The sequence below is a fragment of the Notechis scutatus genome, chromosome 1 (assembly GCF_049901735.1).
Source record: "Notechis scutatus isolate UNSWTSFEM ecotype Mainland chromosome 1, rNotScu1.2, whole genome shotgun sequence".
NCBI classification, from domain to species: Eukaryota; Metazoa; Chordata; class Lepidosauria; order Squamata; family Elapidae; genus Notechis; species Notechis scutatus.
In genome coordinates, this window is record NC_142009.1 from 244,767,914 (window position 1) to 244,793,834 (window position 25,921).

At 38.5% G+C, this 25,921-nt stretch overlaps 1 protein-coding gene across 1 annotated transcript; it reads left to right on the forward strand.

Annotated features, from left to right (window-relative positions):
• The first annotated feature begins 1,990 nt into the window (after positions 1–1,990).
• On the forward strand, positions 1,991–24,813 carry COPB1 (coat protein complex I subunit beta 1). Its single transcript, XM_026668340.2, has 22 exons — positions 1,991–2,129; positions 5,913–6,064; positions 6,929–7,158; positions 7,606–7,775; positions 10,742–10,856; positions 11,194–11,286; positions 11,788–11,925; positions 12,818–12,937; positions 13,830–13,937; positions 14,045–14,191; positions 15,513–15,658; positions 17,119–17,215; positions 18,929–19,089; positions 20,253–20,373; positions 20,957–21,184; positions 21,276–21,455; positions 21,957–22,101; positions 22,197–22,316; positions 22,576–22,721; positions 23,245–23,334; positions 23,776–23,931; positions 24,490–24,813. Exons 2-22 carry the CDS (start codon positions 5,974–5,976, stop codon positions 24,547–24,549), a joined length of 2,862 nt encoding a protein of 953 aa, XP_026524125.1. The 5' UTR covers positions 1,991–2,129; positions 5,913–5,973; the 3' UTR covers positions 24,550–24,813.
• The last annotated feature ends 1,108 nt before the right edge of the window (positions 24,814–25,921 follow it).

The following is a 25,921-nucleotide window of genomic DNA, read 5'->3' on the forward strand; positions in this document are numbered from 1 at the left end:
TCACGCCTGGGTCTTCAAGTCATTTTGATTCCTGGCAACTGCCTTGATCAGTTCCTGCAGTTTTCATGGTGCCTTCGAAAGTAATTTAGTCATGCCTGCTTCCTAGGGTTAAAAGCAGGGTCCTCAACCACCGGGCCGCGGACGTGCCGGTCCGTGGAGCACTCTGTGCCGGGCCACAAAGAAAAAAATGGCGGCTTTCTTCGCCTTCGGTGAATGCTGCTGGGATCGGGGATCAAGGACACAAATGAAAGAAGGGGAGGGAGGAAGCAACTGAAGCCTGTCCTGCTCTCTGGCTCAGCGGCTTCGGTTTCCTCCCGCCTCATTCCTCTCTCAGTCGCTCTCTCGCTCCTCCACCAGCCCAGGAAGAAACTGCTTCAAAGAAGCCGGGAGGGTGGCTTTTCCTGTCGCCGCAGCTCCTCCGAGCGCCCATTTACCCCCACCCGCCCGCCCGCGTGCGCTTCAATTCAGTGCTCCGTTCTGCCTGCCTGCCTGCCTGGTTGTTTGGGAGCAGCTTCGGCTAAGAATAATAACTATTCACCTCTTTTTATCAGCCGAAGCTGCTCCGAAAGCGAAGGCAGGCAGGCAGGCAGGCAGAAGCGGAGCACTGGGTTGAACTGCGCGGCGGGGCGGGGTGGGGGTAACGGCCGGAGGAGCTGCGGCGACAGGAACAGCCACACACACACACCCCGGCTTCTTTGAAGCAGTTTCTTCCTGGGCTGGTGGAGCAGCGAGGAGCGACTGAGAGAGAACAGGCAGACACCTGAGGGAGGGAGGGAGACACCTGAGGGATGGGGCTGAGGAGGCAGGGCCAGGCGCTCCCTGAACTTGGTGGTTTGCTGGCAGACGTTTTATTACCCGACTAGGTAACAACATCAGATGTTACCTAGTCAGGTAATGAAACGTCTGAAAGCAAACCACCAAACTCAGATTCTCCCCCTCCCGGTCCTTGAAAAGTGTTTGTGCTTGAAACTGGTCCCTGGTACAAAAAAGGTTGGGGACCACTGTTAAAAAGGATTGACTGGCCCAAAGTCACACAAGTGGCTTGATTCCAACCTGGTGCCTTAACCACTACCAAACTGGCTCTCCATACCTAGGTATACAACTTATTATACACGCATTCTGTATCCCTAGGACATTTTAAAAAAATGATAGGGGCTGTTATATTGTGTAAAGTTTCTTACAGGAAAGGGAGGGGGAAGGGAAGCAGTTATCTTGTTAAAGAAAACCTGGTTTTTTTTTAATAAGCCAGGTTTATATTAAAGGTCCCCCTAAACAGCCTGAAAACAACTGAAATGGGGCGTTCAACAGATTCCAAGGAAAATGTATAACAAGTAACTAGAAGTCTAGAGATTCTCAAGGTATAGTTGCCTCCTGAAAAAGCACCTTTGGGTCAACCTGAATGACTTGAGAATCTCTATAGACTTAGCTGTATAATTTGGGATGAACACCCGTTGAATGGTGTGGGAGTAGGAATGGATTTCCAGAGAAAAAAAGTGCAGGCTACAGGAAGCGGAGTCTGAGGACACAGGTAAACCTCCAAGGGCTTCAATGACCCTCTAAATAAAAGGATGCAAATGATCAGCTGTCTGCAAGGAATATAAATCCTTCCATTCTCCACCATCCAGTCAGAGCTGAAGAAGCTTCTTGGATAAGAAGAGAAACGTCTTCAAAAGAAAAAAAAAGTCCAGTTCCCTCCGGAAAAAGCACTTTTGGGGCAACAAGTAACTAGATTAGGTACGTCAACCTGTGCTTAACTTAGCGATTCCTGAGGGCAAGTTTTGACGCACGTGTAGGAAGGGCGCACCCACGCTCACCCTCTTCGCCCTTCCTCCCTGCTTCCGCCCCGAGTTTACGCGGCGCTCGAAGTTCGCCAGAAAGAAGGCGGGCTTCTCCGAAGCCAGGGAGCGTTTTTGCTAACGGAGGAGGCGTGTCCTGATGGGGCCGCCGTAGTCGCGAGGTGGCCTGTGCGCCTGGGGTTTCCACGTCAGCTGGAGCAGGCGGCGGTGGCAAGCAGGACCGGAGAAAAAGAGAGCTGTGCGACGGGGCCCATTGAGGAAGAGGCGGCCGCCGTTGCCGCCGCGCAGGTTCCACAGCCGCCTCCGACTGCACCACGGGATCCCTCGTCTGAGGTAAACTGAGGCGGCCACCGGTTTTTGTCAAGGGCTCGGAGGGCAGCAGGGCCGAGGAAATGAATGTGTGGAGGGGAAAGCAAGCAAGCAGGCAGGCAACGGGCCGAAGCAGCAGTCTTTCCGGACGAAAGAGTCCGAGTGGTAAAAGGAGAGGAGGGTCCTTCTCGCCGCCGCCGCCACTTTTCCTTCTCCCTCCTCTCGGGTCTGCACCCGACTTTCCCTTCCCGAAGAGGCCACCTTTCGGATCTTCCCGCGGGGCCTAAGAGCGACCAGCTAGGCTCCCCCTGTCGGGATAAGGGTGGGCTCTGCGGTCCTTCCGTTGCAGGGGGTTCGAGCGGGTTGACTCCCGTTAGGACTAACAGAAGGGCGGGTTCAAGGATTTCCCTCCCTATGAATGAAAAGGCAAAGCGGGGATGATGAACGCTCGGCTGGGGCCGGAGCCTCCCTGCCTTCGAGGGGATTCATTTGGGCTACTTCCGAAAGCACCGGTACTGTTTGGCTCTCTGGGCCACGGAGGAGCCATCAAACTAGAGAGCAGGCGAAAGAGCCCTTTAGGGGCCTTCAGTCCAACTGTCTTACTCGGCTTCTTTCTTTTTCTTTTTCTTTTCCCTTCCTTGTGCCTTCCAGTCAGTCTTGGCGATTAGCTAAACTAGACCCTACTACAGCTTTCTTGGCAGTATTTTCCAGGAGTGACTTGCCATTGCCTCTTTTCTAGGGCTGGACTCGAAGTCTGGCTGGCTGGGTGACTCAAGCAGGACTAGAATTCAACCTCCTGGTTTGTAGCCTGGTGCCCTTCACTGCCACATCAAACGTGGACTCCCCTATAGGAGCTCAGATTAGAGCATCCCCCCAGGGTTGATATCTATTTGTCAAGCCTCCCTTTGAACACCATTAATGAGAGAATTTGCTAAATTAACTGACAGGAAATCCTCCCAACTGATCTACCCAGTTATAAATGTGATCAATTTTTAACTTGTCTCTCGAAGTCATAAATAGTGATTCTGCCTTTTCCAGCAAGCTAGCTAGCAGGATGTTGCTTACTTTTAGCTGATCTCCGGAAAGCTTAAGCAGGCTCAGATCTGGTTAGTATTTGGATGGGAACTCTTCAGGAAAGCCCAGAGCTCTACTAGCATTTATTGGGATGTTGGGGAAATAAAAATATCCTGGAAGAATTCAATAGCAAATGTCTCCCATGTTGTTCACAAAAGAAACTATGTAGATGTGTCCTTGGGAATAGAGCTTGGTTTGAAAAAGGCTGTGGTTTATATGGAAGTTTATTGTTTAAAGGTTATATAAAGAAGGTCTGTATAACCTAGGTTATATAAAGAAGATGCAAACCACAGCGATAAAAAATGACAAAACATGGATCATACCACAAATCCAGCTTGAATCATAAATGTTTGATGCAAACATGTGTTGTGTTGTCGAATTTGCATTATGCCATTTTTAGATGGGCTGGTCAAAACCTAACTGCAGCCGTGTTACAAAATTATAGGAAAAGCATTGTAGTATTTTACTGTCCACTTTAATTTGAAACTCTTCTAGTAATCCTCAGCATCAAGTCTTTCTTGTGTGTTTCATGGAATTCTTGAAGTAGTCAGATTTATACTGAGCCATTCATAACAACCCAGCATATCATCCTTGGTCATTTATCATAGATTTCAATTCTCTCTGTGTGTCTCTGTCTTTTCTATGTATGCACAGGTGAAACATAATCCATCTGTTTTGTCTATCTAGTTCTCCAGAAAAAAATGCTTAAACTCTTCAATCTGGAAATTTTAATAACAAAAATTTGGTTTACTTTCTAAAGTTTAGGAGACATCACATTTTACAGACAATTGTAAGCCATCTGGCATTTCAGATGTATTTAATTTTCTTTTAATATTTGTAAGAATTATATTATTCATTTGGAACTTCTCACTATCTGGACTTTCATCAATTTTTCTGTTTATCTTTGATTAATACTACTGATCCAAATAATGATATTGAGAACTATTTGTTTCTCCATTGTTTATACATTTGTTTATAAAATCATTTACTAAATAAATAAAATGGCAGGAGCAGAAAAAATGCAGATTCAAAAATAAAAATAGAGCCAAAAATAAAAAAAGGGAAAGTAAAGTAAAAATTTGAGTGTGTATGGGATCTTACTGAGAAATTCAATAAGTTTAAATATATTTTATCCAGTTATATTTGTATAACAATTATCTATTAAGAAACATTGATAATATAGCTAATAAATGAGACCAGATTTGAATACATTTATCTTTCACTATAGGATTTTTCAAAAGTTTTGTCTGTATTAACTTCAACAAGATTGAATCTTCAACAAGATTCAAAACTATGGTTTTGGGTTTTTTTTGAAGATTTTCAAGACTATCAGACTCAATGTAAGAATGTTACATAATAGTGACAAGGATCAAAGTAATGTTCTTTACAAGTAATATTTTTAATGACTGAGTCCCAAAGATTTAGAAGGAAGAGATTAACTTTGACTGGTCTAAAAATTAGGATTTGTGGCCTATCCTTTTACAATAACAGATTTTGCATAATTAAGTCTTTGATTCTACAAAATCCTGTTTATAAAACAAATGTAGTTTTATACTTTAAAAGAGTGATAGATGAAGAGCAAAAATTGTTGCCATATTTTCCAGATGTGACTTTTAAATGTGGATTTCAGATAACTACATATTAATTTCTTAATGTCAGGAGGAATGATATCATCCAATCTATACAGGATCTAATACCAACTTCAGTTTGTATCCACTGAACATTATATACATATCTAATTATATTTCTTAATTGTCTTAGTTGAAAGACACCAAAATATTGTTTATATTTAGTATGGATAAACTTCCATTATGGTTTTATTTATATTGTATAGATACATTGTTTCTGGATTCAGAACCTTTTTAGAATTTTATGTTTAGGCATGGTCACCTGATAAACCAACAAAGATTTAGTGCATGTACAATTTTCATGTGTACTTGAAACCACTGTAGATCAGGCAGGTGTTTGTGATGCTTTGTAAAAACCATTAAGAGGAACAATATATGAAGTGCTTCTCTAAGCTGTGCTTCTAAACTGTCTTTTGAAGGAGCCATTTCAGAGAGCTCCCCATGTTGTCTTGCCACTATAGTTGTATTACATCTATGCATGATGAGTTTGGGAGGCACTGATGTGGTTTGGCTAAACAATTAAGAGGACAGTCGCTTATTTGTGAGTTGAGGATCCAGTATGGAACTGTTGCTGCCAAGATGCTTGTATAAAACAACAGATCCTTGACTTAATTTTTGGGATAATAACATTATTTGAGGCTAGGAAAAAAGGATAATTGGGTCAAACAATTTAAGAACCACTGACCTAATGCTTAAAACTGCAGACGGGGTTGTAGAAATGTTTTTGGCAGTCCTGTGTGTTTGATTCTAGGTTTGATTTTGGAAAAAGTAGAAATAAGTTGTAACCTATTACTTAGGTGTGTAACTTGAGGTCATGCCTAGTTATTTTAATGAAATTTGGTCAACTTTATTTTTATACGGTGTGTGGTTTTAACCAAAGAATAGTTAGCATATTTTAAAGTGTAGAAATCATTGACATTAATTATTCCTGTTGTTTTTTTCTCCTTAATGTTCTCCTGTTTATGAAAAATGTTAAACAGTTTTGTGTTACATGTTTTGGCAAATAAGAGACTTCAAACTTTTATCGGAAGAATTTGTTGTTATTTTCAACTGAGTTACATGCAGAATCATAATGAATAGTTAGCTCGGTTGATTTATTTTCTAGAATTTCTGAGACCTATTTGGAAGAACTTATATTGGGAAAGCCTTTTACAAAAAAAACCACAATGACGGCTGCAGAGAATGTGTGCTACACATTAATTATAGTGCCAATGGACTCAGAACCACCATCTGAAATAAGTTTAAAGAATGATTTGGGTAAGTGACATGTCCTAGCACATTTTGCAATCAGGTGATCAAAATTTACAATTCTTTTAAATATTACAAGGTCGCAATGATACTGAAGATAAACAGTTTAAAATATATAGTGATAGCCGAAATGATTAATAAACTACAGAGCAATGAAAGGAAAAGTTCTTTTAAAAACACCATTTGTTTAAATAATTAGAATGAAGAAGCCAGGCAGGGAGACAGGCTACTCAGCATCCATCAGAACTTAAATTTACATAAAAATAAATTATGAAATGGGCTGGTTTGAGCATTTTGAAAATACCTTGAGCATGAAACAGAGCTCTGGGCACACTGAAAATGGCTTTCAAAGGCAACCGTCTATTTTGCATTCAAAGCAACAGCTTTCCATCTGAAACTAGATTTTTTTATGAAGTTTCATACTCAAAACAATTTGAAATAAAGTATTTTTCATACTCTTAAGTATTGCTGTTCTGCAATGTGAAAGTCTTGTTCTTTGCAATAGATTATTTTTCATTTGGACATTTGTCAAGCTCTTTGTTCTATGATTACTCTGTTTGTATTCTAAATAGAATTGCCTTAGTGAACTAAGTAGAAATTATTTGCAGTGTTTTTTAAACTTAGAACATTACGTATGCTGCTTGGGAAATTATGGGACTTGAAGTGCACACATCTTTAAAGTTGCCAAGTTTTAAAAATACCGAATTATACCTTCATCAGAGCTATTGGTGACATAGTTATATCCAAAAGAAGCTGTGTAAAGAGAAGCAAACAAGTGGTTTGCAGCGCAAAATAACATACATTGTGTATGTTATTTTGTTAATATACATTGTTAACATACGTTGTGCTTATTTTAACTTTTTCATTTGACAGAAAAAGGAGATGTAAAATTGAAGACCGAGGCCTTGAAAAAAGTGATAATAATGATCTTAAATGGCGAAAAGTTACCAGGACTTCTGATGACTATTATTCGGTTTGTGCTGCCACTTCAAGACCACACCATAAAGAAACTTCTTTTAGTATTTTGGGAGATAGTTCCCAAAACTACTCCAGATGGTAGATTGCTGCAAGAAATGATCCTTGTTTGTGATGCCTACAGAAAGGTAAAAACTTTAATTTGATTTAATATTAATTTTCTCTTTCCCAGTGAGCAACTATAAGGGTGTTTACTGAGCATAAGACCAATTGCCATATAAGTTTAAATATGCTAAATCTTTAGAATTGCACGATTTGTGATCTGTGTTTCAAAATGCATTTAGGGTGTCATCTTGCTAAAAACAGCCAGGTGTCACTTTATGCCAGATTTTTAATTCTCTTGAAAATAGATTCTTTCTTTTTTATTGAAAGACCCTAAATTAAAAAATATTTTAGGTTAAGTGTTTTAATATTTTTTAAAAATACATAACAATGCATGTTAAAATATATGAAGCAAAATAATATGAATAGAGCCATGCATAAATCTAAAATGGATTCAAAGCAGAGAAATAATCAGATAGCTGACACCATTAGATATAAATCCTGTAATATGTTTGCTAATTTTGTTGTCTTAGGATCTTCAACATCCAAATGAATTTATCAGAGGGTCCACTCTTCGTTTTCTTTGCAAACTTAAAGAACCAGAACTGCTAGAGCCATTGATGCCAGCTATCCGGGCATGTCTGGAACATCGTCATAGTTACGTGCGCAGAAATGCAGTCCTTGCAATTTATACTATTTACAGGTAAATTCTATCCGTTAACTGATATCACAAAGCCTGCATATAAAAAGATATTAAGCTTAAAAGTTAAATGGTAAGGTTTTATTTTATTTTTCCTTGAAATTGATTCCCTTGGCTTAATTACAGGGCCATTTATCTGTTTTGATATTTCTCAAAAAAAACCAAAAAACCAACCCAGAGTACTTATTCGTGTGTGTGTGTGTGTGTGTGTGTACATACATACATGTGTGTATATGTATAAGCATGTGTATGTCTGTGTATACACACACACGTGTATATATATGTGTATACACACACACACATGTTTATAACATTAGCACACATTTGAGATATTGTAAATTGTAGATATAAAAATAAAAGGATATCATTTCTGCTGAAATTCATAGGCATGAAAATTTACTAACATTTAAGGATTTATAGTAATACTTTTAAATAGTCTGATGTTATCTTTTTTTTAATTTAGAGTGGTTTCTTTATATATATGATTGTATTCTACAAAACTGGATAGATTGTACATTATAGGTGATAATGTACAACAAATAAATTGTATATGCCTATTAGCCTGGAAGCTGATATAATCCTTTGTCTTGGATTTGAAATATTAAATGATTTTGAAAAATGTTTATTTTATTTTTAATGTAAGTGAACTAGTTTAAAGTTAGGAAAAATGAAATTGAAAGTATTAGCATGCCAACCTTTGTAGAATTCTTTTTCTTGCAAGCTGGTAGTCAGATGGTAGTCAGATTGGTACCGTGTTTCTCCAACAATACGGCCTCCACCAATAGGAAGCCCCACCATGTTTTATTGGCATAAAATCAAATTAAGCCCCTCCCCCAAATTAAGCCCCATATTAAACATGCGAAATGGGGGAAGCGAGGGGAGCTTGCCGTTAGGAAGTACTTTTGTTGCATGCCGGATATGGTGCTACCTGCGTTGGTGGGGCACTTCATATCGGAGACCTCCACCGTTGCTTCTTCCTTCTCCCTTGCTGCCGGCGTTAGAGCAGCCACGTGCGGCCAGTCAGGGCTCCTCCTGCAACCGGAGCCCTGAGGAGACATGGCTCAGGCGCTCCCGTCTTCCCTTTGCTTTGAAGGTAAAGCGAATTATTTTACAAAGCCTCCCCTGCCCGAGAGGGCAGCCCAGCCACGTGGGAGGCTAATTTCCCGGGGCCTCTTCCGTTCCTCCCGACCTCCCTACACTGCACGCCTCTGGCGCCGGTCCCTTCAGCCCAGCGAGCTCTTTCACCTCAAAGAAAGGCCAGGCGGGCTGCTGCAGGCGCAGCAGCGGGTCTGAGCCGCTCGCAGCGGAAACAGCCACCACCCTTAGCCCGGCCGCGGGGAGAGCGAGCGAGGTTGGCGCCCGCCAGCCCGTCCTTCCTGCCTTTGGGCACCTGCACCGAGCGCCTCCGCGGCTCGGTTTCCCCTACGGTGGGCCCTCCTTTCGTGCGGAGGGCTGCGGGGGAATGCGCTCGCCGAGAGGATCTCTCCCTCTCTCTTCCCGCAAGGTCAACGTCTGCGCTGCAGAGGAGAGGGCTGCAGCCGGTTCCTCCTGCTTGCTGAGAGGTGAGGAAGCGCGGCTCGCCGGGTGAGATTTGAGCGAGGGCAGGAAGAGGCACACACACACCCGGGGCTCGCTTTCCCAGCTCTGCCCAGCATTTACGGCTCTGGCGCGGCCCTGGTGGGCAGCGGCGCCTCCCGCCCGGACCCTCCGCTCATCCTGCCAGGGCCGCGCCAGAGCCGTAAATGCTGGGCAGAGCTGGGAAAGCGAGCCGCGGGTGTGTGTGTGCCTCTTCCTGCCCCTCGTTCTCAATCTCACCCGGGCGAGCCGCGGCTTCCTCACCTCTCAGCAAGCAGGAGAAACCGGCTGCAGCCCTTCCTCCGCAGCGCAGATGTTGACCTTGCGGGAAGAGAGAGGGAGAGATCCTCACGGGCGAGCGCATTCCCGCAGCCCTCCGCACGAAAGGAGGGCCCGCCGGTAGGGGAAACCGAGCCACGGAGGCGCTCGGTGCAGGTGCCTCCAAAGGCAGGAAGGACAGGCTGGCGGGCGCTAACCTCGCTCGTTCTCCCGCGTCGGGCTAAGGGTGGTGGCTGTTTCCGCTGCGGCGGCTCAGACCCGCTGCTGCTGCTCTGCAGCAGCCCGCCTGGCCTTTCTTTGAGGTGGAAGAGCTCGCTGGGCTGAAGGGAGCGGCGCGTCAGAGGCGCGCAGCGTAGGGAGGTCGGGGAGGAACGGAAGAGGCCCCGGGAAATTAGCCTCCCAAGTGGGGTTGGGCTGCCCTCTCGGGCAGGGGAGGCTTTGTAAAATAATTCGCTTTACCTTGAAAGCAAAGGGAAGACGGGAGCGCCTGAAGCCAGTGTCTCCTCAGGGCTCCGGTTGCAGGGAGGAGCCCTGACTGGCCGCACGTGGCTGCACCAAACGCCGCGGCTTTGCTCTAATGCCGCGGCAGCAAGGGGAGAAGGGAAAGCAATGGTGGCCCGAACCCGAAGGTCTCCCGAATATCCAAGCTGTCTCCGCCCGCCCACCCACCCGAGGATGCAAGGGGGAATTAAGTCACCCCAAAAAGACGTCCTAGCCGTTTTTCTGAGGTCAAAAAAAAAATAAGGCCCGGCCTTATTATGTGAGAAACACGGTAGTTAGAAAGTACTTTTACACACTTGCTGGTATCTTGTAAAACAGTGCATTAAAAATATGTAGAAGGCAGACAATCAAACTTTAAACTCCTATTAATCTTTAGTTGTTTGGCAACATGGATATAATTTCAGTTTTACAAATTCACACTATTGATGACTTTTTTCTTTTATGGAAATACAGCTATACTAGTTTGGGAAATATTGTTGAAATGTAAATTACATACCTTGAAAGTAGAATTGTTCTTTAACTCCCTCCATCCACCCAATTGGATGCAGTTTCTATATGTTGTATTATCCAATTTCTTTGATTCTAAGTATTATTGGTGCTTTCTTTCCCAAAAGAAACTTTGAACATCTTATACCTGATGCCCCTGAGCTGATCCATGATTTTCTGGTGAATGAGAAAGATGCAAGTTGCAAAAGAAATGCCTTCATGATGCTAATTCATGCTGATCAGGTAAAAATATAGCCTACCTAATTCTGATTTTTATTTAATAATTGTTAACTTGGCACTAGCACTTCAGTTTTATTTCTTCACAGATATATGTTGAGCCATGCTTGCCTAAATTACATTATGCACATCCATCATCTAAACCTATGTGAATCTTTGAACTCTAATCCTTCCACAGCCTGAAAAGAAATTCCAGCTTTATAATGCATGTTGGCTAATTCTGATAAAGTAATTATGAGATCCCTCATAGAAGGAATGTCAAATATAATTATGTATAAGGAATATTGTAGAGTTAAATTTCAAATCAGTATAGCAAAATTCATACTTTTTTTTTTTTTTAAAGGACCGAGCTTTAGATTACTTGAGTACCTGCATTGACCAAGTCCAGACATTTGGTGATATTCTCCAGCTGGTTATTGTGGAACTAATCTATAAGGTACAGTAAAACAAATTAATCCTTAACAATGAAAGCAATTACCTTTGAACAAGCTACTGAAATAAGATTCAGTCATGAGTTCAATTAGTAATTTGAAAAGCTTGAAAGTGAGAAGAAATTGTGACAGAATTTCATAAGCCAGAGTATACACTGTTGGATGGAAAGAGAGTTAGATCCAAGCAGTAGAAGACAATTCTGTTTCTACTATCTATGACTCTGGATAGCTGTCTGTTCCATTAATCTTTTTTGTGTCTATACATTATGCTTGAAGTTTTTTCAATTCTTAAAATTCGCAATTGCGGGTTGGGTTGTCAAAAGAATAGGAAGCTGTGAAGTAAAGTAAAGTTTACTACATTTGTCATTGTATTTTTTTAATACAGTGTATTTTGAGATAGTCCGGTGATGGCCTTCCATTCTAATGTAGTTATAAAGTAACTAAAGAATTGATTTAAAAAATAATACTCTGCATAAATAATTTTTCTGTCTCATTTCCAAATTTAGGTTTGTCATGCTAATCCATCAGAAAGAGCTCGATTTATTCGTTGTATCTACAATCTACTACAATCATCGAGCCCTGCAGTAAAATATGAAGCAGCTGGAACATTAGTCACTCTTTCCAGTGCTCCAACTGCAGTCAAGGTACCGCAGTGCATTGTGTCTTAATAAAGTGTGCAAATACTGTATAGTTAAAGACTAGGCAATCTTCATGCAGATTAACGATGCTTGTCAGTCAGGTTTGAAAAATGTCGTGGGCCAAGAGAATGAGAAATCTGGTTGCTTTGTAGAACTGTTTGGCTTCTGCGTTAAACTGAAAAGCTGTGTGAAGAATTCTCACTGAATCAAAATCAAACTTTTCAGGATGGAAAATGATAAATATAAGGGAGAACTCAAAAAATCCAAAGCATCCATTGTTGATTTTCGAGCTATGAGGTTTATTTAGTTATTTCTCAGTTGCAGTTGTTTTTGGTAAATATGCAGTTTTGTTAATTGTTGTCTATATTATCGTATACTTATCAAAACTGATGCTAAATGGAATAATGTACATAACCACTCAGGTGTGGATGCACAGCAATTTGTGTTTGAGACTGCAGTTTGTCTTCAGTTTACATTTATCTATAATAAAGGGAAATGTGTCACAAGGGATGGTTAGGGTTAGGGTTAGGGATGGTTAGATATTAGAGGTTTTTCTTTTTTTGGACCACTAAAATGACTTATCTAAGAGAAAGATATTTGAAACATAACATTTTATTTCCAGTCTTTCAGGTAACCTTGCACATTGCGAGTGGGTTTAAAATCTTCACAAATGTTATAGGACTTCCTGGTTTTTCCCCTTTTGCAAATTGGACTATTTCCATAAAAGTGGACTTAAATGTTCACAAATATAATATAGACTTCCTAATTTTTTCACTTTTGCAAGTTGTAGTCGTTGCTTAAATGTATTTTATTGATTTTATTATTTTTTAACTCTTTTTTTCTCTGTATCACAAAAGGGTAGTGTTTTAAATACCTTAATTCTGTCTTATAACTTAAGGCAGCAGCTCAGTGTTATATTGACTTGATTATTAAAGAAAGTGACAACAACGTGAAGCTGATTGTCCTGGATCGCTTGATTGAACTCAAAGATCACCCTTCCCATGAAAGAGTACTACAAGTAAGTACACTGCAAACTACACTTGATCCCCTAAATTTAAAGTAATTAAATAAAATACCGATAGTATATTGTGAAGAAATGTTGGAGAGGGTGGAGTTAATGAATATAATGAAGCCTCGGGTGGTCTTTTATTTTTGGCTTTGAATTAAAAAAAGCTTCCTTGGTTAAGAGAACAAACAAACTGCATTTCTAATTATGCTTTTTTCTACTCAAATTCCACACCACTATGGGCATCATCAAAGGAGGTCAAGGGACAAAATTTTCATCATGACATTGGGACTCGGATATCATGACTTAACATATTTGAGTCAGAATTTGAAGTAGGTAATGATATGAGATGTGGGTCATGATGTCATTGTGCATGTGTCTTTTTTTTTTTTTTTTTTTTTTTGGCATCATGGTGATCTGGTGTAGATGCCATTCAAGGCAATTTCTTACTTTTCACTTTTTAGGGTAGGGGTTTCCAACCTTGGCAACTTTAAGATTTGTGGACTTCTACTCCCAGAATTCCCCAGCTGAAGTCCATAAGTCTTAAAGTTGCCAAGGTTGGACATCCCTGCTTTGGGGGTTCCAAATGCCAGTCTGCTCTTGCAAAAATGAAGAGAAAAGTTGCTGAAATAGAGACAATTTGATTATTAAACTGGTCAAGAATGAATTTTACAAATTTTCAAACATACATCTCTGATTTAAAATTACTCTTCTCAAAGTCTGCTTTTTAATAATAACAGTTTTGTTCAAATTTCTGTTATATGCCCCTAGATGCGATATCCATTTCATCATTTATAATACATTTTGATGCTGTTTGGAAATTCTTACAATTCTATACAAAATTTAACTGAATTTTCTCAGGCTGATTAATGAATGCCTATAAATGAAATGTGCTTTATTTCAGGATTTGGTTATGGACATACTGAGAGTTTTGAGTACTCCTGATTTGGAAGTTCGCAAAAAGACATTACAGTTGGCTCTTGACCTTGTGTCTTCCAGAAATGTAGAAGAGGTAAAATAAATGTTACTCCCAAATATATAGATTCTTATTTTAATGTTGTGAAATTAATATTGTACAGAATTATATAATACACAATTAATAGTATTTTTTGCCACTAGTTGGTGATTGTTTTGAAGAAAGAAGTCATTAAAACAAATAATGTGACTGAGCATGAAGACACTGATAAATACAGACAGTTGCTTGTTCGGACTTTACATTCTTGTAGCGTTCGGTTCCCAGACATGGCTGCCAACGTCATTCCTGTGGTATGTAAAATCAACTTTGTTTTCATTGCTCTGCAATACTTGTTATTGTTAACTTATGCTGTTATCAGCTTACTTTAGACAAAATCATTATTCATCTCTAATTCAGGTTTCCTATACATTGCTTCCTTACTTAACTGTTTATCTTTGAGATACTTCTTACATAATATTTCTTTATTTGAGAAGTAATGATTAGTCACTATCCAGTGCCTCGTGCTTGCTGCAGGATTAGTTTAATTGGTTAGTTTAATTTGTAGATTTTTTTGAACATACCTTTTCATTTTATTGAAAATAGTGGAGAACAATGACTTTAGCCTGATTTAGTCAAAAAAAGTCTGATCCAAAAGTAGGCAATCTAGGTACTGGGTCCAGACTGTCTTCCAACTCAATCTTAACTCTTTATTCCATTCTCTTTTACTTTCAATGGGGTTAGGAAAATTCTGTATTCATTTTTCTGAGGTGGATTTTAAAGAACTGAGATTACAATGTTGTTAAGAATCAGTTTGCTGGATTCATGCTAGAATCAATCTAATTTCCAAACTCTGATCTCTGGAGTAGATTAAAATGGGATTGAATAGTTTATAAGTCAACCTATTGGAGGGGCTGTTCTCTTTCTCTCTCTCTCTCTCCCTCCCTCCCTCCCCCTACCTCCTCCCTCTCTCCCTTTCTCACTCACACACAGCACATACATAACATTTCTTTTTATAGAGTTTTATTAAGAATTTTCTGTTTACAGAGACATGTCACTTTCATTTAAGTGTTCATAATTTAGCTTTACTGGGTCATGACCTACATTCCAGACAAATCTATTTCACATATGTTATATTGATTAAAAAGTGAACTGTGCCACAGCTATTATCATTTAGATAACACATCTTTTACTAAGCTAAAGGCCATCCATTCTGCATTCCTGATCTACATGTTAAGATATCTCTAATTTATTAGTGGAATGTAGTATGGTGCTAATAAGTTGTACCCAAATGCCTTTTGTCAATGTAAATTGTCATGTCAAAAACAACTGAACATAAATGCTTTTAAACTGGCAGTCATTCCCATTCTTAACCTTGTTTTTGCCAAAAAATTAAGCAGTTAATCTTTTGTGTCATCCTATGGTTTTCCACAATTGTCCAGGCAAAGATATGAGTCATTCATATTAAATCTCCAAATTTTACCAAATTCATAAGATTTTGGTAGTGTTCAATTTAATGGAGGGTTCTTGCTGGCATACCTAGTCAGGTACCATCTTTCTGTATCTGGTATTAGATAGTGGTACAGTGCTTTGTTCCAAATTTTGTAATGTTCATGTTCATACTTATTCTTCTAGTTGATGGAGTTTTTAAGTGATTACAATGAAGCGGCAGCTGCAGATGTATTGGAGTTTGTGCGTGAAGCCATTCAGCGTTTTGATAATCTCAGGCTGCTAATTGTAGAGAAAATGTTGGAAGTCTTCCATGCGATTAAGTCTGTCAAGTAAGTTTAAGATCTGCCTTAAACATTCATTATCTGAATTTCAATGTACATTACTTTTAATACTTGGTGTTGTAACACCGTCAGCATCACTGAAATAGTAATAGCACTTAAACTTATATACCGCTTTACAGCCCTCTCTAAGCAGTTTATAGAGTCAGCATATTGCCCCCAACCCAACAATTTGGGTCCTCATTTTTACCCACCTCGGAAGGATGGAAGGCCGAGTCAACCTTGAGCCTGGTGGGATTTGAACTGCCAAATTGCAGGCAGCTGGCAGTCAGGAGAAATAACCTGCAGTACTGCACTCTAACCATTGCACCACTGTGAAAATAATTCATATACAAATGACTTTCTTGCAGTTGGAATTTATTTTATTGCTGAAGATTTTTCTTTGTCTCTGAATGCATTTAAAATTCCATTTTGATGCCAGATCTAAATCTCATCCTTAAGAAAAGCCTGCATTGCAGTTCTCTAATGCCTATTGAAAATTGTGTTTAGTTGGCTGTATTCCCAGGATTGCAGCCTTTGTTACGTTACTTTATCATAGAATTGCATTGCACTTTAGCATAGAGTTGCATTAATTACTTTCTTAAAGCAATCTGAAGTACAAGTGATGGTTTCTGAGTAAAGTATGTATAGATTAAAAATACCTGAATGTTAATTTAATTTTTTGGTTAGTTGCAGAAAGTTCATTCCTGTGACGTTTCCTCTCCTACCTGACCAAATTGTCTCTGCACAGGCAGCCTTCTGTTTGTAGTGCTTTCTTTTCCTTTGCTTAGACCCAAGCATGCATCTATGACATTCACACAACTCATTGTATTTCTGGAAAGATGTTTCTACTGGTGACAGGAAGAAATAGAGAAGAAGAGTTATTTATGCTGCTCTTCTGCTTTTCTATGCATAATTGACACTTATTCTTGGTAATCAGTGGAGTAGAAAGGTGCATTCCTTGGAAGAAAGTTACACCATCTTTTAAGTCATGATTTATTTTCTTTGATCTGGGATAAATGGTAATTCCATGTGATCCCTTGCAAAAGCAAATCCATTATCATGCCTGGCTGATTATAGGTAGTCCTTGACATACAACCATTCCTTTAGGAACTGTTTGAAGTTACAAGGGCACAGAAAAAAGTGACATGGCCATTTTTCACGTGACAATTGCAGCATTCCCCACAGCTACACAATCAAAATTTGGATGCTTGGTAACTAGCATGTATTTCTGATGGTTGCAATGTGCCGGGTCATGTGATCAGCTTTTGCAGCCTTCTGACAAGCAAGATCAATGGGAAAGCCAGATTTACATAATATAACTAACTTAACAATTGCAGTGATTTACTTAACAACTGTGGCAAGAAAGGTTGTAAAATGGGGCAAAACTCACTTAGCAACTGTCTTGCTTAGCAACAAACATTTTGGTCTCAATTGTGGTTTATTTTGTTTTGCTTTGCTTTCTTTTACAGAATTTATCGGGGAGCGCTCTGGATCCTTGGAGAATACTGCAGCACAAAGGAAGATATACAGAGTGTAATGACAGAGGTCCGTAGATCATTGGGAGAGGTATGTGTTGGCACTTTTGTTAATTGGAAATATTTTTCTAAGTTGATGTACAGTATTTCAGAGGAAAAGCACAGCTTTTGAAAAATTCTATAGAATTCTGAAACTGGTTCTTTGTTTCTTGAGGATGCATTTAGGAATTCTTTAAATGAAAAGCAGTGTGATAGTATCCACAATTTCTAATAGAGTAACTGAACAGAGTTTCATTATATTGAAGTAATTGAGTATCTCATTGATGGGCAGTGAAACTCACAGCAATCTTTTGACAGAAATCTAATTAAGAGGGGCCTTCTTATAAAAAGGATTAACTAGGAAGGCATTTGAGATAATGGATGGTATCTGCCAACCTTCAGCTCCCAATGGAAATAATTCTTTTCTGCCTTCATTATAACAGGGAATCCTCAAAAGCGGTACCAGGGAAACATAGAGCGAAGACAGTTATGAGACTTCCAACTGCACATTTGCAAAGCAGCTCAGATAATATTGGTTTTGTAGATTTAACAGAAATTCTGTGCTACAGAAAATTCTAATGAGATCCAAGATCCAATCCAAATTGTCTTCCTGCTCCCAAAATCTTTTGACCAAAGAGTTTTATGTAATAAGGAAGAGATGCCTTTACCTTAAATGAAATAAATTTACACAACTCTACAAATATTGTGATCTTATGAGTTCTAATAGGAACATAAGCAATACTCTGCTAAATTGGACCCCTGTCCTAACCACTCCAGCGGTCTATTCTTACAGTGGCTAAACAACTGCACAAGGAAGCTCACTAGTCTTCCAGCAGATAATCTTCACTGCCATGAAGGCTGATAACCATCAGTCCCATGACTACCATAAATTTCTCATTTGAACTCGTTGGAATTTACAACCATTTGTCATTGCAACATACATAATACATATAGCGGTCATAAGATTATTAGTAATCAGATTTCCTAAGCTTATTACATATTTTATTTTCCCATCTTTTAATTGTAATGCATTTATCTTACTGTTTGAAATAATCTTTGTTACAACAAAGAAGTCAAATATAAACAACACACGTACACGCATGCACCCCCACCCCCACACCTATCTTTATGTATTTGTATAAATGTGTACATGGTTTTGGGTCAGTTTTGACACCTTATCATAAGAACAGGTGGATGGTACATTTGAAAGAACAAAATTGAGCAATTTGGATCTTACTCAAACCAAAGTAGCAAATCAAAATTTTATCCTCTACCAGGGAATTTCTTAAAGATCAGATGGATACATGAAATCTAAGATTCCCTATAGAGAGAATAAAAAGAAAGCATATGGGTCAGGGTCACCCTGAATCATCCTCACAAGAACATACACACTGGTGTAAGGGATACTTCTCATACTTTCGAAGCCTTAAGGGGCAGAGGTTTTCCCCCAAAACAGTCCTAGAGCATGAAGCTTGCCAGTAGCTTTGCTTTATCCAAGTTAACATGCTTTTCATGGACTCCCCTCTCATGGGTACAAACCCACTAGGAAAAAAATAGACGTCAGCGTAGTAGCAAGCTCTAGCATCCACAGAGAACAAGCACATATCTAAACATGTTTCTTAGTACATATTGGAACCATAATGAAAACTCTAGTAAATTCATATTGAGCAGCTTCAAGAATATTAAGCTTGTAAAGACAAGGAATGAGGGAAGAGAACAAGTACGTGTTTTTAACAACTTTACTGCTGCTCTTTTTTACATTCAGATCCCAATAGTAGAATCCGAAATCAAGAAAGAAGCTGGTGAATTGAAACCTGAGGAGGAAATCACTGTGAATCCTATCCAAAAGCTGGTAACTGAAATGGGAACTTACGCTACCCAGAGTGCCCTTTGTAGCTCCGCACCTGCCAGAAAGGAAGAAGAGAGGTGATTAAGTTTTTACTGTTCTTAGAATGGTTTATATCTAAACATACATAGATAATGTTTTTTTTCTTATTTTTGCACAAGTCGCTTAATGTGATGTCTTATTTTATCTTTCACAATATTCTGCATTGGAATTGACTTCTTATTTTTGGTCTGGAGTTCAGAATGTAATTATAATAATTTATTATAAGAGTAGATATTTGAAAATATTGCAACAGTTTTTAAACTATTTTGGGGCATCACTGATTATTTAGTAAGCATTATACAAAAATAATGTAGGAGATGACCAGGCTGAGCCTGACAGTGAGGTCAAGTGCATCATCAGTCTGGAGTTTCTACGCCTCTAAAAGACACCTAAGTCCACCCCACCCCCTTGAAGCCTGTTGGCTGTTAACTGGCACCAATTTGCATTGACCCTTAGTAATCAGAGTCTTGGGTTTAGGTAGTTTGGAATAAATTCACCGTGCTTTTGAACTCTTGTTTCTTGTACCTGACAAAATTAAATTCATTGTCATGGCAGCAGGCTTTTCTCATCCATTTTAATGTTCTCATACTAGAATCAGAACCTTAAAAGATTGTGAGATTTCAGCTATTTCTTTGGTGGATTCATGGATGCATTCTCGAACTTGGAATCTTAACCACAAACACCAAAATTTCTGCCTTACCCACTTTTGGAGGGAGATGGAACAGATAATTGACTTTGTCACTGACCACTTGTAGAATTTTCTGTTCTCGTAATTCTTTGGTACCTATTGCTAAGACGGGTGGGTGTCTTAGCCATGTAAAGTATGTGTCTCTTACCAGTTAGTATTAGGTTGGTAATAGTTATCAGTGGTTATCTAGACTTGCTGGAGCACCTAAATAAATTTTTCCTTTGGTATAGAAACTAATGAACTCCCCAGCAGTTAAAACCGTAATGAAACAACCTTAATGTAGGAGACAGGTCAGAGTTCTCAAAGGCAAATTCAAGCTCCTGTATTCATCATAGGTCTTGATCCTGTCTGGGGAAAGTATTGTCACAACATGAAAATAATTTTCAACATAGTTGCAATATATCATTTAAATATCATTTTAAAACTATTAACGAATACACACTCCTTCATACAGCTAAACTCAAATTGCCAGCTGCTCTTTTTCTGAACGTTAATTGTACCTTCTCTTTGTAGACCACCACTGAGAGGCTTTTTGTTGGATGGTGATTTCTTCGTTGCAGCTTCCCTTGCAACAACTCTGACCAAGATTGCTTTACGTTATGTGACTCTGGTTCAGGAAAAGAAGAAACAAAATGTAAGTGATTTTTCAAGGAGGGTTTTGTATCATTAAATTTCAATTTTTAGGCAATAGCTGTATACTCAACCCACTTATGATACTTTGCAGGCTCGTATGGAGATACAATTGAGCAAACTGTTTGCTGTCAGGATAATATGTTATTATTGCACAGGTTTCCCAAGGCAGCAGCTTGGTTTATTGTGCCTTAGAGTATTTGAAATGAATCGAGGGAGACCATACGCTGTAAAACTATCTTATCTATATATTTAATTTAGAGAGAGAAAGAATAGGTGTTACCACAAATCACAATTTAGATCCTGAATGACTTTTTAAACTGTGATGATTGGAAATTGCTTTCCAAACCACTTTGGAGTATTGGTTTATTTGGAGTATTTGGACTAAAGAGGGGAGGTGCCATTTTGGTTTTTCTTTAGCGTTACTTGGACATATTTAGCATGAAGTAGCCTGTGTCTTGTAATTGCTATTTTTTTAGATTCTTAATTCAGTCTTACATGTCATTTCGAAGAAGAGAATAGTGGAATGCATGGGATTAAAAGAAATGTAAGTTGTTTTAATATCATCTCTCTCACTTCCATATTAGTCTTTTGTAGCGGAGGCAATGCTACTTATGGCCAGTATTCTCCATTTGGGCAAGTCATCTCTCCCTAAGAAGCCAATCACAGATGATGATGTGGATCGGATTTCTCTGTGCCTGAAAGTGCTCTCAGAATGCTCCCCTCTCATGAATGATATTTTCAACAAGGAGTGCCGGCAATCGCTTTCTCATATGTTGTCTGCCAAGCTGGAAGAGGAGAAGCTGTCTCAGAAGGTGAGAACTGATCTCCGCATCTATATACTTAAGAACATTGGAAAACATCCGTTTGTAACCATTTCTTTTTCTTTTTTTCCCCTCACACCAGAAAGAGTCTGAGAAGAGGAACGTGACCATTCAGCCAGATGATCCTATTTCGTTTATGCAGCTCACTGCTAAAAATGAAATGAGCTCAAAAGAAGATCAGTTTCAGCTCAGTCTTTTAGCAGCTATGGGAAACACTCAAAGAAAAGAAGCCGCTGACCCACTGGCATCCAAGCTCAACAAGGTAAGATAGATAGTTCTCAGACAGTTCTTCAGTCTAAATCCAGGGAACTACCTCATCTCATTTTTAATAGTGAAATGTAATGAAAGCCTTGGAGAAAAATGCAAATGGGGCTTAGCTGTGGGTGAAGCGAAACAAATAGCATGTCTTCCTAGGCGAAATAGGAAGTACTATTAGAACTGTAAATATAAAGTTTATTTAACTGTATGATTGAGTCTCTCCAAGTATGGATTGCTGTGCTGGTGAGAAAGAGAGTAATTGTATTTTGGAATACAGTAAATCATTTTATTAGCTTTGGGATATTGGTGAGTCCAAGAGTGGCTTTTTGAGCTAAACAGGATTAAATATTATATAAAAGAAATTATGTGTAATTTTTCCCCAAAATTCTTCGGTTTTTTAATAAGTTAGCAACACATGGACACTCAGGCAACTGCATTATCTTCAGTGAGGCTCTTCTGGTAAAGACTGACAATTGCTACCTAAGTATCTCCTGTTCCTTGATAGGTAACTCAGTTGACAGGTTTTTCAGATCCTGTCTACGCCGAAGCGTATGTCCATGTCAACCAGTATGATATTGTGTTGGATGTCCTTGTGGTAAACCAGACAAGTGATACTTTGCAGAATTGCACGCTAGAATTGGCTACGTTGGGTAAGTAATCCACGATTTTTAATTATTTCTTCTGGCTGTTTTTTCCTGTTTCTCATTAACGTCTTAATATATTGCCTTCAAACCATTTTAATTAGGTGACTTGAAGCTGGTGGAAAAGCCATCTCCTCTGACTCTTGCGCCCCATGATTTTGCCAATATAAAAGCAAATGTGAAAGTAGCTTCCACTGAAAATGGAATTATTTTTGGCAACATAGGCAAGTGTTCTATTTTATACATTTTATGGGATTTTGAAAGTGTCAGGTCCCTGATGAGAGAAAATGAATGAATGGTTCGATAAATTATATACAGTATATTACAATATAGTAGCTAATCAGTAGCACCTAAAATATTGGGGAATACTATTTTCAGAAACATAGCATTTTTCAGAATGAAATTGGGTGTTTTATTCAGCTTCATAACTGTCACAATGTACGTTGCTAATTTCTACTGACTTTTCTCTTTCTCTATTTTTAGTATATGATGTTTCTGGAGCAGCCAGTGATAGAAACTGTGTTGTTCTTAGTGACATACACATTGACATCATGGATTATATCCAGCCTGCTACTTGTACTGATGCTGAATTCCGTCAGATGTGGGCAGAATTTGAATGGGAAAACAAAGTGAGCTCTATAAACTGTTTCGATATTTATACTTCTTATTATTGAACATTTTAAAGAAAGAAACATATGAACCATGAAGGATAACAGACAACTAAAAGAATAAAAATCTAAAATACAGTTAATAAGATATAAATAAGTAAACATGGAATCTAAAATGTCATGGAAATTATAAAGTTATAATATCTGGTTAACATAATATAAACCACTAACTATAACTATAAGCAATAATGAATTAAATCAGTACCAGGATTTTAAGTAATTCAATATTGAAATTACCATCCACAAAAATATTGAGAAAAATTGACTGATTAATATTATGGATATGGATACTGGGTGCTTCAAATCCTAGTAGGCTATGTTGAAGTGTTTGAAAACGGGTTTTTTTTAGAATACAATTGATGGTAACATTTAAAAACCCAAATAATGTTTAAAGACATCTGAGATACAAAGCCATGTCTTCAATTATTTCTTATCAATTAAAAGACAGCTTGTCTTTCTATTTAATTTCTAATTATTTTTGAAGGTTACAGTGAATACCAATATAGTGGATCTGAATGAATACTTGCAACATATCTTAAAATCAACTAACATGAAATGCCTTACCCCAGAAAAGGTAAGATCTTACATCCAGATCTGGAATTAATTTGGGGCTTTCTTGGTACTTCTTCCTTTCTAATTACCCATCCGTGGCATGTACCTGCTGAAAACTTTCCTTGAGGCTTAGATTCTTGGAATGGTATAGGATATGTTGGTGCAAAGAACACCTGTGACAAGTGCAGTGCTTTTTCCTAAACATTGTGACTTAAGAGTTTACAAATATTACATTGAAGAAATTAATGGATTTAAAATTTGCTTTAATTTGGCTTCACTGTCAATTCACGTAAATCTGTTCTTGGATAAATAAGGCGAGTGTATATTTATTGCTTTTGGGATAGTTTGAACTGTAATGTAATGAGAAAAATATAAAGTATTAAGCCACATGCCTGTTCAGTTATAAAGAGCTTCAAGGGGAAAGTACATTTTTATAAACATTGTATCAAATATGGTTTTCTAGGCACTTTCCGGTTATTGTGGCTTCATGGCTGCCAACCTGTATGCACGCTCCATATTTGGAGAAGACGCACTTGCAAATGTCAGCATTGAAAAGCCAATTCACCTTGGACCTGATGCTCCAGTCACAGGACACATAAGAATTCGGGCAAAAAGTCAGGTAATTATGCAGCTGTCTCCTTTCATCATTATTCTAATGATTAACCTGATTACTGTATATTTACTGATGTAACACAATATCCTGAATGAATTCTTCAGACTATAGGGAATGCCCTATAAATCTTTGTAGAATAAACAGGTAAATCTATTATTAGAAGTGCTGATGAAATAGACCAGTCCAAAAGAATGAAGTGGGAATTTTCTATCTATTTAGAGGGATCTAAATGAGTTTTGGTTTATTATAGCATCAAATGGAGAAGTTGCTATGAAATAATAAGTTTTAAGATTGTAACTAAAAGTTAACTGACTAAAAGGCATTACCCAAAATTTTTCTGAACCGTAGTTGTAAGGGAGACTAGGAGAAAATGTGTTCAGCACTGAACTGAAGCATTAACTATGATTTAATTATTTCGGGGTTTTCTCAAACACTCTAAATTTCCTAAAAATGTTCTCAAGAGTCATGCAGATGCAGACTTGGGGGCCGGGGATATTTTCTTTACATGTGAATTACTGAATATTGCAATTATTGTTTAAATTGTCATTATTCTGTTCCTTACAGGGAATGGCGCTAAGTCTTGGTGACAAGATCAATCTCTCTCAGAAGAAAACTAATTTATAAGATTCTTCTGAACATTTACAACTAAATGCTTGGAATTTTGCTTGTTGGGGATCAGACAATTTTGCATATTCTGTGTTTTTTGGTCGTAGAAGCCGAACTTGTAATGAATAAATTCCAGCAAATAATTTTTAGGTTTTCCTTATCATTCAAGATCATTGTTGATAAAACTTCAAATATATTTTTTCTCTATGTCTGTAAAAGTCAATTTGTCTAGTCTCTTACATGTACTCTTTACAAACTAAAATAAAATACAATTCTCTATAACTCTGTTGTGTTACTTGGACATCAGATTTATTTTATTGAGAACTTAAGAAAAATTTCATAGTAAACTTTAGGATAAACTATGAGCAAAATTAGGATTTCTTGTCATACACACATAGACATATTTATTTAATGTATATGCCACCCACCTCACTATCAAGTGACTGGGTGGCTTACAAACATCATAAAAAGTACAGAATATATAAATATTAAATAACTCAAAATTAAATAAGTTTTAAAAACTAGAATACTATGGGTGGAGAGGGATCTTCCTACTCCAAAAACTTTCTCCAGTATGGAATGCCCTCAGGCCAATCTGAAGAGCTAGGTTTTTAGACTGCTATGAAGACCAAGAGGGTGGATCTTACCTTGAGGAGGAAGATGTTCCGCAGGACCCATGCCAGAAAAGGTCTTTCTGGAATGAGTTAGATACGAATTTCATATGAATTAAGACAACCTTAGCAGCAAGGAGGCCATGTTTCCTCAGATATGATAATGCTTTCCAGGAAGCAGTGTAGCAGCAGTGTAGCCTCCTACTATGTATGAGACTTCTGGTATCCTGATTAGGAGCTCTAGCCCCCACTGTGTCATCAAACTTAGTAGGCCATATATGCAAATGGAATTATTTTTAGGCTTAAGAACATTCTTATCCCTTTAAGTTGGATTTGTTTTCTCTGGTCTTGTGATCTTCAAGAGTAAAATGCCAAGCAAAATTTTCAGATCATGAAACAGAACTTCAGGTCATTCCAACAATAGTACATTTGCACTCTGAGCAATTCCTTTATATTAAATGAAAATGAATGTTAAACATTCAAGTATGATGAATCACTGCTGGGTTCACATACTGAATGAAGGTAAGGCTTATTAAAAAGCCCAAAATTTGCTAGGTTCCCACATAATTATAAACCAAAATAACCAAGCTGCATTATGGCTTAACATGCTGTGTAAACCTAACCATTTCTTGTGATGCTACTGTGTCAAACTTGAAATTTGGGCTGTGCTCCAACTCCCAACAATCAATCCTGAGTCTAATATTAATCAGGGATGCTTTAGACTGATTTTTACTTGTCCCAGATAGACACAGCTCTAATCGACTGGACCCAATTCAAGA

Excerpts from the sequence above, each read along its gene's own strand:
- COPB1 (XM_026668340.2), top strand. The coding sequence starts at position 5,974 with ATGACGGCTGCAGAGAATGTGTGCTACACATTAATTATAGTGCCAATG. Across the intron at positions 21,185-21,275 it reads AGGAGAAGCTGTCTCAGAAG|AAAGAGTCTGAGAAGAGGAA; the intron begins GTGAGAACTGAT and ends CCCTCACACCAG. Across the intron at positions 23,335-23,775 it reads AATGCCTTACCCCAGAAAAG|GCACTTTCCGGTTATTGTGG; the intron begins GTAAGATCTTAC and ends ATGGTTTTCTAG.